General features: G+C 64.6%; 1 protein-coding gene across 1 annotated transcript; it reads left to right on the forward strand.

Moving 5' to 3' along the window:
• The first annotated feature begins 5373 nt into the window (after positions 1-5373).
• On the forward strand, positions 5374-6312 carry TMEM121 (transmembrane protein 121). Its single transcript, XM_044439429.1, has one exon. It carries the CDS (start codon positions 5374-5376, stop codon positions 6310-6312), a length of 939 nt encoding a protein of 312 aa, XP_044295364.1.
• The last annotated feature ends 8443 nt before the right edge of the window (positions 6313-14755 follow it).

Raw genomic sequence — 14755 nt, forward strand, 5'->3', positions numbered from 1 at the left:
GCTCTGCTCTGCTTTCGGGGACCTCCGCTTGCTTCAGGGGGCCGCGTGTTCGGCTCAGTCAAGTCTGCTGCGTCAGTCACTTCCCAGACTTGGTCTGCCTTATCCAGCCACTTCTGCTCTCAATACACAAGATGTTCGGTGGGTTTCGCTCTCAGCTCTTGGTCTCCCACAGCATTCACACAGTGGTGGGGCTCTGAGAGGCACGTTCTGTCCCTGAGGATGTGTGTGGACTGGCACTTGGTGAAAGGGGGATGCACCTGAGCCCAGATTGTGCTGTCACGGGTGTGGGAGACGCTGCCGCATTCTGTTCCCCCTGTAGAAGCAAGATGATTCTGTGCACCTGGTCGCAGAACACGCAAGGCGTCCACAAAAGAGTAAAATGCACGGAAGCAATTATTTGTTCTCCGTACCTCGCCTTTCCCCTCCGTGCACGGACCCCTGGCAGCCCGCACGATCCTTGTCCTTTGCACTTTATCTTCACAACAGCCCTGTGAGGAAGGTTAGGCTGAGAGTCAGCGGCTGGCCCAGAGCCCCCCGTGGGCCCCACGGCTGAGCGGGGGCCAGGCCCTGCTTCTCCGGAGTCCCAGCCCCGCACGCCAACCTCCACGCCAGCCTGCAGCTGGGACGGCGGGCCATCTCAAGGGGCCCTGGAGGCCTGGCCCCTGCTCCGCTGGCGTGGCTCGAGGCAGCCCGATCTCTGCTCCCGGAGCTGCTCTCCAAACGCCTCCCCTCCTTTGCCTCCTACGTCTTACTAAAAAAAGGTCTCTCGGATTTATTTCGCTCACGGCACTTTTAAACTGCTCAGCAACCTAAGCTCTCTGGGCAACGTATGGTGCATAATGAAGCAGTTAGTCGAAACAGAACATCAGGAATGCAAGATAAAATAAACAGCAGGTAATGGAAGCACCGAGCACATACCAGCCGGGGAAACCCTGCCTGCTGCCAAAGAGGGGGCTCCACGGCCCGGAAGCACTGAAGGCAGTCGGTGGGACGGTGACCCCCATTCAGAAGGGGCCCCCCGGAAAGGGCCCCGCTCGCGCAGCCACCTGCCTCGCCTCGTACGCATGGGGGGCCCAGGTGGGGCACTGCCAGAGAGCGCCTGGCCCTGGCTGCGTGGTGCTGGGAGGCGAGGACGGCACCCTTAGCCAGGCTCTGGAATGGAGCGGACGGGCAGCCCAGCCGGCCTGTCCCAGACCAGCGCTGCCCCGGAGCTTTCAAAAGCCCCTCGTGCAACGAACTCGGCCCCGAAGCAGAACGAGAGGCCCCGGAGCGTGAGCAACGGCTGCGGAGCTGAGTCCGTCTGCTCTGCCGGGCTTGGAGCGGAGCGCCCCCAAGGAGCTGCCCCTGGCCGGACACTGGAGCTGCCGCTGCAGCCCCCCCCCCCCCCGCTTGCCGTTGGCCTTTCCTGCTGGACTTCTGGAGGCTCAGCAGGTGTGCAGTCGGGACGAGTCTGCGCCTGCTTGGTGGCACGTGGCGCCGGAGGCGCATCCCCTTCCGCCGTGGGCCGGGCACCTGGAGGTGGCAGCGTCCCCCAGAGTTCAGGCCGCGTCTGAGGGACCCGCTTCATCACCAAAGGGAGGCTCCCTCGTGTGGAGGCGTCGGCAGCAGACGCGGGACGAGTCTGGGCGATCTGAGCAGCCGGATGCGATGAAGCACTCAGCTCAGCCAGCAGAACTGCCAAGAGCCCTCCAGGCAGCGCGAGTCCCCAAAGCGGCAGGTGAGGCCTGCTTCCCTCCCTGCCTCCCCATGAGGCAAGGCTGCTGCTGTATCGCCAGCCCAGGCTACTGAGCAGGTTTAACAGAAGGCTTCCCTGAACGCCTTAGAAGCAGAGCGAGCCAGAAGGGGCCTCCCGGGCCATCTAGTCTGACCCCCACCCCAGCCGGCTCCGCTCACGACACGCCCACCATGCGCACGTCCAGCCTGTCCTCGAACGCCCGCACCGAGCAGCGAAGGTGCCGCCGTGGTGGACCCGCCCACAGCACCTCCGAGCACCGGCCACGTGCCCAGGGTGCCTGGAGCGGGGGAGCTGCACGAGCCGAAGCGGGGGGGGGGGGCACCGCACTGGTGCGCTGGCTCCCTGGCTCAGGCGCGGGGCAAGCGAACAAGCGGGGCAACCGCAGGAGGCTCCCGAGTGCCCGCGAGCCCAAGGCCCCTGGGCAAAGCAAAGCCAGCGAATGTGCTGCTGTGCCCTGCCCCCCCTGGGGGCATTTCCGGCACACCCCCGCCCAGTTTCAAGGGCACAGAATACGCACTTCTCCCCAGGGAGGATGGCATGCACGTCCTGGCCAGCCAAAGGAAGGCCAGGTGGAAGTCGTGTGGCCAGCGAGAACGGGCAATGGAAAGCTCGCTCTTCAGGGGACGAACATATGTAGTGGCAACTGAGCAGAAAATCTGGTAATGTTTCAACCGCCCCCCCCCCCCCACAAAGGAGCAGCCAACACCCTCGCAGGGGCACGGCCGTTTTCCAACGGGAGAGCTCTTCCTCTAGCTGGGAAAGAGCTCGGGACTGTTAAAAAGGTAAGATAACTTGCTGGAACAAGTTGAAAAGCCTGCAAAGAAGGGGCCGCACCCTCCCCTCGCATCTGGATCAGAGGCCTCCGGGTCCAGTCTCCCCACGGTTCCAAAGCCGCCTCTCCGACGTTCAAGACACGAGGAGGGAAGCCCAAGGGAGATTAAAGCCTGGACTTACGAGGACTTACAATCTAATTAAATGAAAGGTGTGTGACCGCTGCCTTCCATGGGGCGCTGCTTCCTAATACGAGAGCCCGGAGGGGCCGCCCCAGGCCGCTGCATGAGGGGTCCCAGGACAGAGGACGGGAAGGCCATCTTCACTCCGCACGTGATTCCGGTTTGGAACCGGCTGCCGCGAGGGGTATGGTGGCCCCGACCCGCCGGGGGAGGAGAAGGCTACCCGGGGCTGTTTAACTCTGGCTCCAGGATTCACGGGCCGGAGGCGTCGTCATCCAACACAGGGGTAATTCCGGAGGCCTGGGGGGCCGGTGCCTGTGGTGCTGGTGGCCGACTTGCGGCCAGGGAGGTCAGGCGGAAGCTCAGCGGAGAACATTGGGTGGCAGCGGAGCTGAGCGGGCTGCTGCCTCCATCTCTGGGGCTGCCCAAAGCCCCACGTTGGGGGCGCCCCCCTGCGGCCCCCCTGCTGCTTTTGTGCACACACTGCTTGATGCAGGTGGGGGGCCCCTGGGGCTCCCTAGCCCTTGGGGTGGCCTCACCCCAGGGGCTGCGAGTGTGGGGTGGGGTGGCGGAGGCCTGATTTGCGGACAGGGTCGGAGATGCCCCAAGGCGTCTGCTCCTGGCGGATGTTCCGCTTGCGCTGCGCCACGGCACTGTGCTTGGCCATGCCTGGCCCCGCGGGTGACGCAGGGGCTTGCGCCCGGGGCGCTCGGGCCTCCCCTTCTGGCGCTGCCCGGCAGGCGAGCGGTCAGAGGCGCCGAAAATGCTTCCTCGCGCAACATGCCGCTTGTGTGCCCCATCTCCTGCCAGAAGGGGCTCTTTGCCGGGGGCTGACTCTGCCGCTTTGCTGAGACCCGCGGCTTCTGTCTGGGGGGCTCTGCCTTTCTGCATCATCCGCCTGCCAGCCGCACGGTGGCGCTCAGTGGAGCTGCCGCCCGGCAGAGTGGCCCCTTCTCCAAGGCTTTTGCTCTGCTTTGGAACTGAATACCAGATTTCTATCACCTCTAAATGCAACCCCCCCCCCCCGCCAAAGTCCGAAAACAGGAGAGGCTCTGGTTGGCGTCGAGCTGTGAAAAAGCCCTGCTACCTTGTGTGGGAGGGGTCACAAGTAAAGGTCCCACGCAGAGAGCCCGCAGGAGTGCTGAGGGGCTTGGGCCGCGATGGGCTTGGAGGGAAGGAGTCACATCTGCGGGGGGGGGGGGCTGTCAGTGGGCATTGGCAAGACAGCTCCGCGCAGCCCCCTCGGCTCCCAGGGATGGGTGCCCAGAAGGGGGGGCTCTCGCCTCGCGGCCTGGGCGGCTTCCTGGTGCGCCGCGCGGGGGCCGCTCAGAGCGGGAGGTGCCACGCTGGTGGGCGCGGGATGACTCCTCCTGCGGAGACGGAGGAAGGAGGCAGTGAATCAGCCGCCCTCGAGCAACAAGGGCGGCCCCCTGGGTCAGGCCGGCTGGGGGGCTGCGGGGCCAGTCCCATGGGGCTCCCCATCAGCACTCACGCAGAGTGCCCTGGGAAGCCTGTGGGTATCGGGGGGGGGGGGGCAAGCGGCCTGCGGTCCCTTCACAGCCCCGATCAGGCTCTCTGTCACCTTCTGGGGAAGCTCTCCTCCACATCGGAGAGGTGCTTGGGGGGCACAAGGAGGAACCCCCGTGCCAGGGCCAGGCTGTCTCAGCAGGCGTTTGGCTGGCCGGGCGGTTTTGTTGCCTGGTGTTCAGCTTTTAGCAGGTGGCTGGTCTCCTCTCTGCGCTTTCTTCTCTCCTTTCTGTAGTTTCATATCCTGTTTCATTGTTGCTCGCTGGCAGGCTGGGTCTAGCGGCGCGGAGGGTGGTTGGACAGGGCTCTCAGCGGGAGAGTCTCGTGTGGGGTTTTGTCTGAGACAGCCGAGGCCCGTTTCCAATTGCCTGCACGAACGGGAATGTGCTCCCCCCAGAACTGCACCGGAAGGCGGCAGCTCCCACCGGAGGGGTGCGGGTTCTGGATGCGAGTGGCCCTCACCTGTCGTTTCTCTGGCCTCTTTCAGGTCAGAGGTGGAGCTGGCCCCCCAGGAGGAGGTGGTGGATCGGAGCCCTCGCCTGGAGATGCCCGCCCGGTCTCCGCAGACGCGCATCTCGGCTGGGCTGCAGCAGGAGGGCCCGGGGCCCTCGCAGGTGCCCTGGAGAAGGCTGGGCCCCTCTCCGTGCCTGGCAGGCCGCGCACCACTCTCGCCCCGTCCCTGGTGATTCCTGCAGCTGCGAGGACCTGAAGGAGCCACGGCCAGCAATCCTGGAGCGGCGCTTGCCCGCAGCCCCGCAAGGGCCCCCCCCCCCAGCTTCCCGAGAGAGCGTGGACGGATGGTGGACACTCAAGCCAGGAGCCTCGCTGCTGAGAGAGGGTTGCAGCAGCGCCTCTGGAGAGACCGTGATCGCCCCGGGCAGAAGGCACCGCAGAGCGGGCGCAGAAGGACTCGCCCGGGAGTTGTGCTGGGACCCCCGCGGGCCATGACCGCTCCGAGGACGACGCGCCTCTGGGCTCCCGGAACCTGAGGACGCCCATGAACTCTTGGCTCGCGCACCGTTGCCTGGCCGGACCTGCCCCTGCGGCCGAGAAGGGCGGCCCTCCCGTCCCCCCGCCCGCAGCCGATGTAGGCCTGCCCTCGCAGCAAGAGCGGGCCCCTGGCCGCCAGGAGGGGCCGGGCAGGCCGAGCGCCTCACCATGGTGCTGCCGCCCCCGGACAAGCGGCACGTCTGCCTCACCACGATGGTCATCATGACCAGCATGGCGTTCATGGACGCCTACCTGGTGGAGCAGAACCAGGGCCCCCGTAAGATTGGCGTCTGCATCATCGTCCTGGTAGGAGACCTCTGCTTTCTGATTGTGCTGCGCTATGTGGCCGTCTGGGTGGGGGCCGAGGTGAAGACCGCCAAGCGCGGCTACGCGATGATCCTGTGGTTTCTCTACATCTTTGTGCTGGAAATCAAACTGTATTTTATCTTCCAGAACTACAAGGCTGATAAGAGAAACCTGGAGACGGTGGCCAGGAAGGCCCTCACCCTGCTGCTCTCCATCTGCGTGCCGGGGCTGTACCTGGTGCTGGTGGCCCTGGACAGCATGGAGTACATACGCACCTTCCGGAAGAAGGAGGACTTGCGGGGGCGCCTCTTCTGGGTGGCCCTGGACCTGCTGGACATCCTGGACATCCAGGCCAACCTCTGGGAGCCCCACAAGACGGGGCTGCCCATCTGGGCCGAGGGACTCATGTTCTTCTACTGCTACATCCTGCTCCTGATCCTGCCCTGCGTGTCCCTCAGCGAGATCAGCATGCAGGGGGAGCACATCGCGCCCCAGAAGATGATGCTCTACCCGGTCCTCAGCCTGGCCACCATCAACGTCGCCACCATCTTCATCCGGGCCGTCAACATGGTCCTCTTCCGGGACAGCCGGGTCTCCACCATCTTCATCGGCAAAAACATCATCGCCATCGCCACCAAGGCCTGCACCTTCCTGGAGTACAAGAAGCAGGTGAAGGAGTTCCCGCCACACGCCGTGGCGCTCGAGCTGCAGCAGAACTCCGTGCCGCACGGCCCGGCCGGCCGCGGCGCACAAGGCCTCGCGCACGAGCAGTCCCCCGCCAGGGAGGCCGTGGACACATGACGGGCCCTGGCCGGCCGGCCTGGCCACGCGCACGCTTCCTCGGGGAGCGGCAGGGAGGGGGGCTGCTCCAGCCCGGCACAGAGCGCCGCCAGCACAAGCGCTGGAGCACCCCCATCTCAGGTATTTCCTGGGGGCCCTCTGGAGGGAAGGCAAGCCGAATGAACCTTCGGGAAGCTCCTCGCCCGCACCTGCTCTTTTCTAGCCGTTTGTTACCTGTGCTTCGACATGTCAGAATGAGTCTTTTGTTATCCGTCTTTTTTAAGGTTGGACGGGGAATGGGGCGGGGGGAGAATCCGGACTGGCCCTGGACCAACGCACCTGTACAGGTGCGTCTTATTTAAAATGGTTGTGTTTACAGTTTCTTGTTTTTTAAAAAGGCAGCGCCCCCTGCTGGACCTGCCGGGAACTCCGGCGGCGTCGGACCGTTTTGCCGTCTGGATGGGCGGCTCCTTGGAGTGCTCTGGATACACGCGTCATCTTCTCACGCGTGGGTGCAAAAGCAGCGAGGCTCCCGCCTGGGCAGGAGGCTCAGCCAGCCCCACTCCAAGCCGCCTTTGGAATAAACTTGGCATTTTAAGAGTCTTTCTGATGCTTTATCAAGTGATTCAGCACAAGAGTTCTATTTTTTGAACCAGAGCGCCTCTCTCCTTGTCTCTCTCTCGTTCTCCTCTGCTCGGCCTCGTTTACCACCCTTGTTTCCGGGGCCACAGATCTGAGGATGCTGCCAGAGGATCCCAGGCGGGGGCGGCAGCCGGACAGGGCAGGGAGGAAGCAGCAGCCCTCGGGGGCTGCGGAGGCGGCTCCGTCCCAGCAGCAAGCGCCACCCTGGAGCAACCCACGCGGCCGTCCCTGGAGCGTGGCCGGGGCCCAGCTCTGCACGGGTCCCGGGTGGGGGAAGCGGCAGGCGCTACCGTGGGAGCAACGGGCAGCGCAGGCCCGGCCCCTCTGAGCCAGGACGGGGAGGACCCTGCTGCCCCCCCCACTGCGCCCTCGCCCCCGGTGCTCCCAAACCTCACAGCCGTTTTCCAGCAGGCGCTGCTGCCAGCCCGAGCTGGCAGCACTGTCGGTGGCCACGGCCCCCCGTGCGCCCCCCGCCTCCTTCAGCCACCCGGGCCGAGGCACCCGCTTGCCCTCCTGCTGCCGCACCGGCGGCCAGGCTCCGAGCAAAGCTGGGGGTGCCACCCACTGGGGGTCAGCGGCGGGGTCTCTGCAGCACAGCCCCGGGCGCACGGCGCTGGGAGTGGAGCGCGCATCGCCCCACGTGTGGGTTTCCCCGCGGGGCAGGGCTCAGTGTTTCCCAGGCTGGCCGTGGGGGAGGCAAAGGGCCAGGGCCGCTCGCGGCCACGCCAGGGTGTTGCACCGTGTGCCACGGCGCGGACGGAGGAGGGAGGCAGCCCTGGCCTTTGGGGCCAGCAAGGGCTGGATCTTCCTGCTGGCTGAGCAGCCATCTTCAAAGCACGGGGGGGGGGGGCGCACGGATCGTGCTGGGAAGTGCCCTGCCCTGGAGGAGGCAGCTGGCTCGAGGAGAAGGCGCAGCGCCATGGCCTGGCCTGGCCTGGCCGGACGCTTCCCCGAATCTCTCTCCCTGCCAGGGGCCGGCGGCTCGTGGGGCCAGGCGGCAGCTCCGGAGGCATCGCCACACCTGAAGGTGCTGAGCTCCCTGCCTGCTGGAGGGCCCCCTCGGGCAGGCCGCTGCTTGTCCAGAGAGCGAGTGGAACAGCTCCAGAGGGCCGCCTGGTTTTCCATTTTTCACAGGGTTTTCCATTTTTCCTTTGAAGAATTCTGTTTTTGTGTAATAAACAGTTCTGGACACCCAGCGAGCTGTTTTGCTTCCTCTCTGTGTGCCGCCGCCTCTGCGTGCTGCTTCCCCGGAAGTCAGTGTGGGGCTGGTCAGCGCCTAGTGCAGAGCTCCCGGCCGTTCCCAGGAGGAGCATCCCCGGCCGAGGATCCGAGGAGAGGGGAGATCCGTATCACTGAGCTCTGGCAGGAGTCCCACGTGGAGGACCGTCCCCAGCCCCTCCTTGCGGCTTCCCCCAGCAGCCCGTGTGCTGCGCTGGCCCAGGGCACGACTCCTGCGGAAATACGGCCGAGCGGGCCAGGCCGTGTGTCCACCAGCGGACGAGGAGGAAGCGGGGAGGCCTTCTGGGTGGGCCCTTCCCGGAGCAAAGGCCCAGGAAGAGCTGCGCTCTTGCGGCAACCAGCAGCACAGTCAAAAGGCTTGGCCTTGCGCGAGGAAAACTCAGCGCTGCATTCCATCGGCATCCTGAGATTTATCTATCATGTTCATTTCCTTTCTTCCTTTCAAGGAACTCGGGGCAACTTGCATGATTCGGTCATTCTCACCGCAGGCCTGTGAGGTAGGCTGGCCGGAGAGCCTGCGTCTGGCCCACCTCACCCCGGGAGCGCCGTGGCTGAGCTGAGTGGGGACCAGAGTCCCGGCCGCTCGCTCCAGCCCTGCACCCGTTCAGCGCCTTCCCTCCTGGAATTCCAAGTGTGTTTAAAGTGAGGCAAAAGGCGGGGGAAAGCGAGCTGCGGCCGCTGCAGCGGGACATCCCTGCCCTGCCCTGCCCCCAGACTGTTCCAGGGGATTGCATGGTGCCCCCGGAGCGCTACCTCTGGCTGCGGCATGCACACCTGGGGCAGCGGCGCAGGCGCAAGGGACTCGGCTCGGCAGGGCTGCGCAGAGATGGTCTTTAATGCCATGTCCCATGGAGGAAGTACAGCTCTGCTGGCGGCCCGGCCTTGAAGCTCATCCAGCCTTTCAGAGCTGGTCTGGTCGGGGCTCTGGGGCACCGAGGCGGCTCGCACCTGCCGCCGCTGGGCCTGCGAAAAGCCAGAGGGTCTGTGCCCGGGGTCCGAGCTGCTCCCCACCTGCTGCTCTCCGTGGGGTGGACCATGGCTTGAGCAGGGAGCCATGGCTCCTGGCGCACGCAGGTCTCATGGCCATCCCTGTGCCTTGTTTGCGCAATACATCGATGTGGTTTCAAAATGCAAATAACGTTGACGGTCTTAACTGCGGACTTAGTTGAACTCTTTTTAATTTGAAGAGTGAGCCTCCTCTTCCACAATTGGAGACGTGCGACCGAGGAAGAGCGCTGTGGGATCGGGCCATGGATCCCGCATCAAAGGCCTGGCGCAGGGGATCTCCCCCCCCCCGCCGCCCCACTTGGAGGGATCCTTTAGAGCCCTTCGCAATCCGTCCTTGCTTTAATCACTCTAAATAATTTGGTGGCGTGAAAAAAATTCAGCCAACTCCCTTCTCTCTCCTAACTTGAGACAATTTATGAATAGGTTAAAAAGCACCAGTGCCGGTCAGCTCCCTATGGGGACGCGTTCTGCCCCGGCAGGACTTCCACGCGTTCCACTACCCGCTCCTGCTCTTTACCCATTTACCAGCCGATGGAGGCCTTTCCCTCTTGGGCCGCAGGTGCTCGGTGTCCTTGGCCGAAAGCCCATTGGGAGGCTGAGGAAATACTGTTTCCCGGCTCATCCCTGCTGGCGCCCTCTGGCCCTCCGGAGGGCTCGAAGAGATGAGGGCGGCAGGGCTCGGATTGCCCGTGCGGGCTTGTCTGCCCCATCTCCTGCGCCGAGTCATTTTTCCCCAGTTACGCTTTCCACCAATTTACCAGGAGCAGACGCTGAGCAAGCAGGTCTGCGCATCCCCAAATGTCCCTGGATCCCTTTTTGAAAAATGAGCACTGCACGGAGCGTCCTGCAGGCTGTGGCACATTTTTGTTAGAAGAGTGGCCATTTTCTGCACACCTGAGCCTTTGAAGAACGTTAGCATCAGCCGGAGCATCTGGACCCAGTGATGCTGGGGAAAGCGCTCAGCCTGGCGAGGAAGTCAGCTCTTGTAGCCTCCGCTGCTTCAGCTCCCCATGTTCCCCTCCCGTAACCATCGCTTGGGAGCCGGGGTGTCTGCCCTGCCTGCCGCAAGGACAGCTGAACGGCACCTGTCGGTTCCGCGTCTTTGGAAGCTCCTTGTCCGCCTTAGAGCGCCGCTCGTGCCACCGTGGCCCCAGAGCCCAGCGGCTCCCCTGGCCACTGCCCGGCCTCTGATGCATGTCAGGATTCGCGATAAAGCAGGCCCCCCGCACCTTCAGGTATTATTATTAGAACATTTCTAGGTATTTCAGGTGGAGAACAAGCAGCACAAGCCGCTCCCACTCCTTCGCCTCGCTTGTGGCTCCAACCACAAGGAAAGGGATGGGGCCTTGGAAGATTCTGTTGGATTTCTAATGAGGGTTAATTCAAGGTAATCCCTTTCCGTTCTTGGTACGCCTTCACTGGCCTCTCTTTTCACCCTCTTTTGCACAGGCGCCCACGTTCCTCGGCTGTGCAGGCTGCCCCACATGGCCCCCAGCGGGCACCCCATGCCCCACTCTGTGTGGCCAGGCGGGGATGCCACGGTGGGCACCGGAGCGGCCACGTCCACAGGGGCGTCACCCAGGCGTAGCGTGCAGGCCCCACAGCTTGGGATGCCTCCTCCATGGCTGGAGGCCACATCCCATGGCAGGCGGTTGCCCTTCCCCGTTGCCCCCCCCCCCCGTATGGGGATGTGCCCCCGCCACGGCCCCCTGGCTCAGAGTCCTCCTGGCGTGGCCACGGAGCTGCAGGCGCTTGGTGGATGGTCACCGAGTGTGGGAGGCAGGTGGCCGAGGCAGAGGGCTGCCGTTCCTTGGTGGTGGGCCGGCTCCCTCCCGGCATTCCCCGGCCGATCCCCATTCCTCCGTTCTCACCCCCTTTCGGATGGGCGCCTCTCATCCCACGGCCTCATCCCGGAAGCGCAGGTAGCCTGTCTCCTGGCAGGGTCCGGCAGGCGGGCTCGGTCACGCTCGGCCTGTGCAGTAAAGCCCCCTTGCGCCGTCATCCGCCCGCACGGCCCTCAGTGACACAACTCAAGCGCCGAGCGGCGGCTGCGCAGCTCTCTGGGTTTCTCGCAGAAAGTGTGCTGGCTGCGCACAGAGAAGGGGCACACAGCCTGAATGAGCCGCTGTCCGGGCGGGGGCGGGGGCGGGGGGGGCTCCTGCCACTTGTTCCCATGGCAGCGGCCACTTTCCAGCAGCACAGGCCAAAGTGTCCAGCGCTGGACACAGCCTGGCGCTATTTTGGCCAAAGCGATTTGAATGGAGGCGTTGGAGGAGGGCTGGGGGGGGGGGCTGTGCCTGTGCGAGGGGCACTCTCAGTGCATCCCAAGTAGTTAAGGAGGAAAATGCTGGGGTGGAACTGGGCTGCAGTCACCGTGGTCACCACACACCGCCGTGCCTCCTGCCCGCTCGAGTCTGGCAGGCACCCCTGCGGAGAACGAGCGGGCTCCGGAGCGGGGGACACCGGGGCCCGGTGGCCGCATGGAGTCCCCCGCAATCCCCGCACTCGTGTGCCGGACGCCACGGGGGGCAGCGTAAGGAGCAGGCCAGCCACCCCCTTCCTTTCTTGATAGCGGGCAGAGGCGAGGCCCTCTTCCGCTTGGAGCCCTCCCTTCCGGCAGGGCGCCTGGCCTGTGGCACCCTCAGGTTTCACAGCGGAACAGACCAGCACGGCGGCTTTGAAGTACAAGGGGCAGGCAGCGGAGGTGTGGATCGGAGGACTGCGCAGAATGCCGATCGGATCGAGAGGAGGAAGCCGGCTGGAGAGGCGGTGGCCCGAAGGAAGGAGGGACAGAGCCACAGTCCCCGTGCTTCCACTCGCCCCACCCTCCGGCCGCATCGTTGCGCTTGCGTGCACTGCAGCCGTGCCACTCCGGGCATCCAAAAACGGCTTCTCGCAATTTCTTCTTAGTGACCCCTGCCCCTGCTTTTGGCCTCTCCTGCTAGAAATCCCGCCCTGCGACCCTTGGTACCTGAAGTGTGAAAGCCCCCGCAAGCCCCCCTCTGTGGACGGAAGCTGCTCCACGCCTCCGTGGGATTCGTTAGCCGGCGCGGCGGCTGGAGGCGCTCGTGGTCCCATTGGCATCTGGGGCAGCGACTGGGATTGCGCAAAGCAAGAACTTGCGGCAGCCGGGTGTGGTTTCCCCCGAAATGCTGCTCGCTTCTGCCCCAACCAGGCCTGGCCTGTTAACCACAAGCAACCCGTGCAGAGAACCCAGGGGCTGTGCCGGGGTGTGGACCGTGGGCTGTTAACCTGGCTTGGTTGAGCCACAACCCGCTCACACCACATTTGGGGTATCGTGTGTCTGAAACCAGTCGCTCTGAGAATTCTGCCAGGGACACGAGGGCTGGGTGGTCCGTGAGCAGCGGAACGTCGCCCTTGGATGCTGCGGTGTCAAGAGACCACCGGGAGAGCCCCCTCCCGATGCCTGTTCCACACACAGCCGTTCCTTGCCAGCACGATCCATCTGCCAGCTTCACCTGCTCCCGTGTGCAAATCTTGCCAGCCTCCGGTTGTTTCACTCCTGTTTCTGAACAAAGGTGCAGGTTCTGGTAAGTCCACATTAACAAAACCAACTAAGCAATTTTTTCTCCCATATGCGCTGACAAAATTCACTAGGCGCAGCTGCTGTCGGCCTGGAGCAGAATGGTGCCTTCCTGCCATGTAGCTGTTGAAGACTGAGAGCTGCTCAGAAAGAGGGGGGGCACCTTAATTTAGCCCCACCAACATGGATGAATGATCAGGAATTCAAAGCTGGGCTGCTAAGAGAAAATGCCCACAAAGGCTGGGTGGATGAAACCTAGTTTTCTTTCTCCCACACTCATTTTTTAAAAATCCCAAGTTCCTTCCACAGAATTTATGAAGAAATTTATGAATTTTGCTAAGTTTTAATTTTAAAAAATGAATTGCACATTTAACTTATGGTTGTATAAAAAGAAAGTTTTACAACAAAAAAGATCTCTGCCTAACCTATTATGCTGACAGTGATTCCATTTGCCACAGTATAAAAGATGCCGATCTCCTCTGCTTTTATGCAAACTTTCAGGTAATTCATGTCATGTCCGAGCACCTCACACATTCCAGGCGAGCCAGACCTCGGCCAGTAACCAGCTCGTACTATTTCAGCTGCCACTAACAAACTGACCATCGATCCAGGTGGCAATTTAGATCAAAAGGGAAATGGGAGCACGGCACTGGGGGGGCTGGAGCACAGGGCCTCCTTGGTCCCTTCCGCCTCTGCAATTCTACGAGTCCCATTTTGAGATTTGTTATGGGAAATCCAATTACACCAGTAACAGCCGATAGGGGAGGGAACTGTGCATGGAAACCCCGCGGGCGTGGAATGGAGTGACGCCCTCGGCCCCGGGCACCGCCAGCCCCGGGCAAGCCCACCGGGCGTGAGGCCAGTGCGGCCATGTCCCCGGCACGGCCCGGCAGAGACGCGGCCTCCCCGGCGCCGGAGCCGTCCGGTTCCTGCCAGCGGCGACACGGGCGGAGGCCGCCTCGGGGCTCTGAGCCCACCGGGACCAGGAGGCGACCAAGGCCCCGCAGAGGCTTTCCCGCCACATGCTGCAGCCACGTTCTCAGTCGGCCTCCCGGGCTCTTCGTCCCCTCCGGGCAGCTGCAGCGGGAGGGGCCGCTTCCTTCGGCCGCCCTCCCCCGCGCGGGGCGGGCAGGAGCCCCCGGGGGGGGGGGGCTAAGCGCCGCGTGCGCCCCGAGGTCGCTCCCGCTCTGCACGGCGCTCGGGGGGGGGGCGGGCTGCCGCTTCAGCAAAGCACGGGGACGCACGAGGCGCTTCCTCCGCGGGGACCCGCGCGCGGCCGGCCCGAGATGCCGCGGGGGCGGTCGGAGCGCTGGCCCTCGCCGGCGGGCGGGCGACCCAGCTGGCCCCTCTCTCGCCCCGCTCTGGGCGTGCAACCTGCAGGGCTGGCCGGGAAGCCCGAGCACGCACGGCGGGCCTCGTGGGGCCCGGAGGGAGGGGATGGTCCCCGGGCAGAGCCGGCCCGAGGCCGCCCAGGCGGGGGCAGGGGCTGAGCGTCGCCCGGAGAGGGCGGGCTCGCGGGAAGGCTGTGCAAGAGGCTCGGCCAGGGTTCACGGGATTTCGCGGGGGGGGGGCACAGGTCGTGCCCTGCTCCCACGTCTCAGTGCTGCGTGTCCCCGGCTCCTGTCACCCAACTCTCCCTCCCGAAAACCACAAGGCCCAGATCGGCCAGGCAACACTCCGCGTTGCCCCGCTTTCCTCCCTAACCGGTTTTTCCTCGGGCGCGGGGGGGAGCACAAGGCAGCTGCGGATCGGGGGCGTGTGTGGACGGGGAAAGCCGGAACCGCTCCGGACGCGGGGTCCGGCCGCCGCGCGCGGGAGCGAGCAGCTCGGGCACCGCCGTGGGCACGATCCGCCCGTCGCGCTGCAGCTGCCGGCGCTCCCGCGCGCCTTCCCGGGGGGGAAGCCCTTTGCCTGGAGGGAGGAGCGGGGGGCCGCGGGCACGGCCGCCCCGCTGGACCGGCGCCCGCGAGCCAAGCGGGGGGCCGCGGGCGCCGCCTCCGCTCCGCTCCGGTCCCGCCTCGCGTCGCGTCG

Source organism: Varanus komodoensis, unplaced genomic scaffold, assembly GCF_004798865.1.
Source record: "Varanus komodoensis strain SLA01 unplaced genomic scaffold, ASM479886v1 scaffold34_3, whole genome shotgun sequence".
Classification (NCBI taxonomy): domain Eukaryota; kingdom Metazoa; phylum Chordata; class Lepidosauria; order Squamata; family Varanidae; genus Varanus; species Varanus komodoensis.

What these genes read in the sequence shown, in the direction of transcription:
- TMEM121 (XM_044439429.1), top strand. Translation starts at nt 5,374, where the DNA reads ATGGTGCTGCCGCCCCCGGACAAGCGGCACGTCTGCCTCACCACGATG.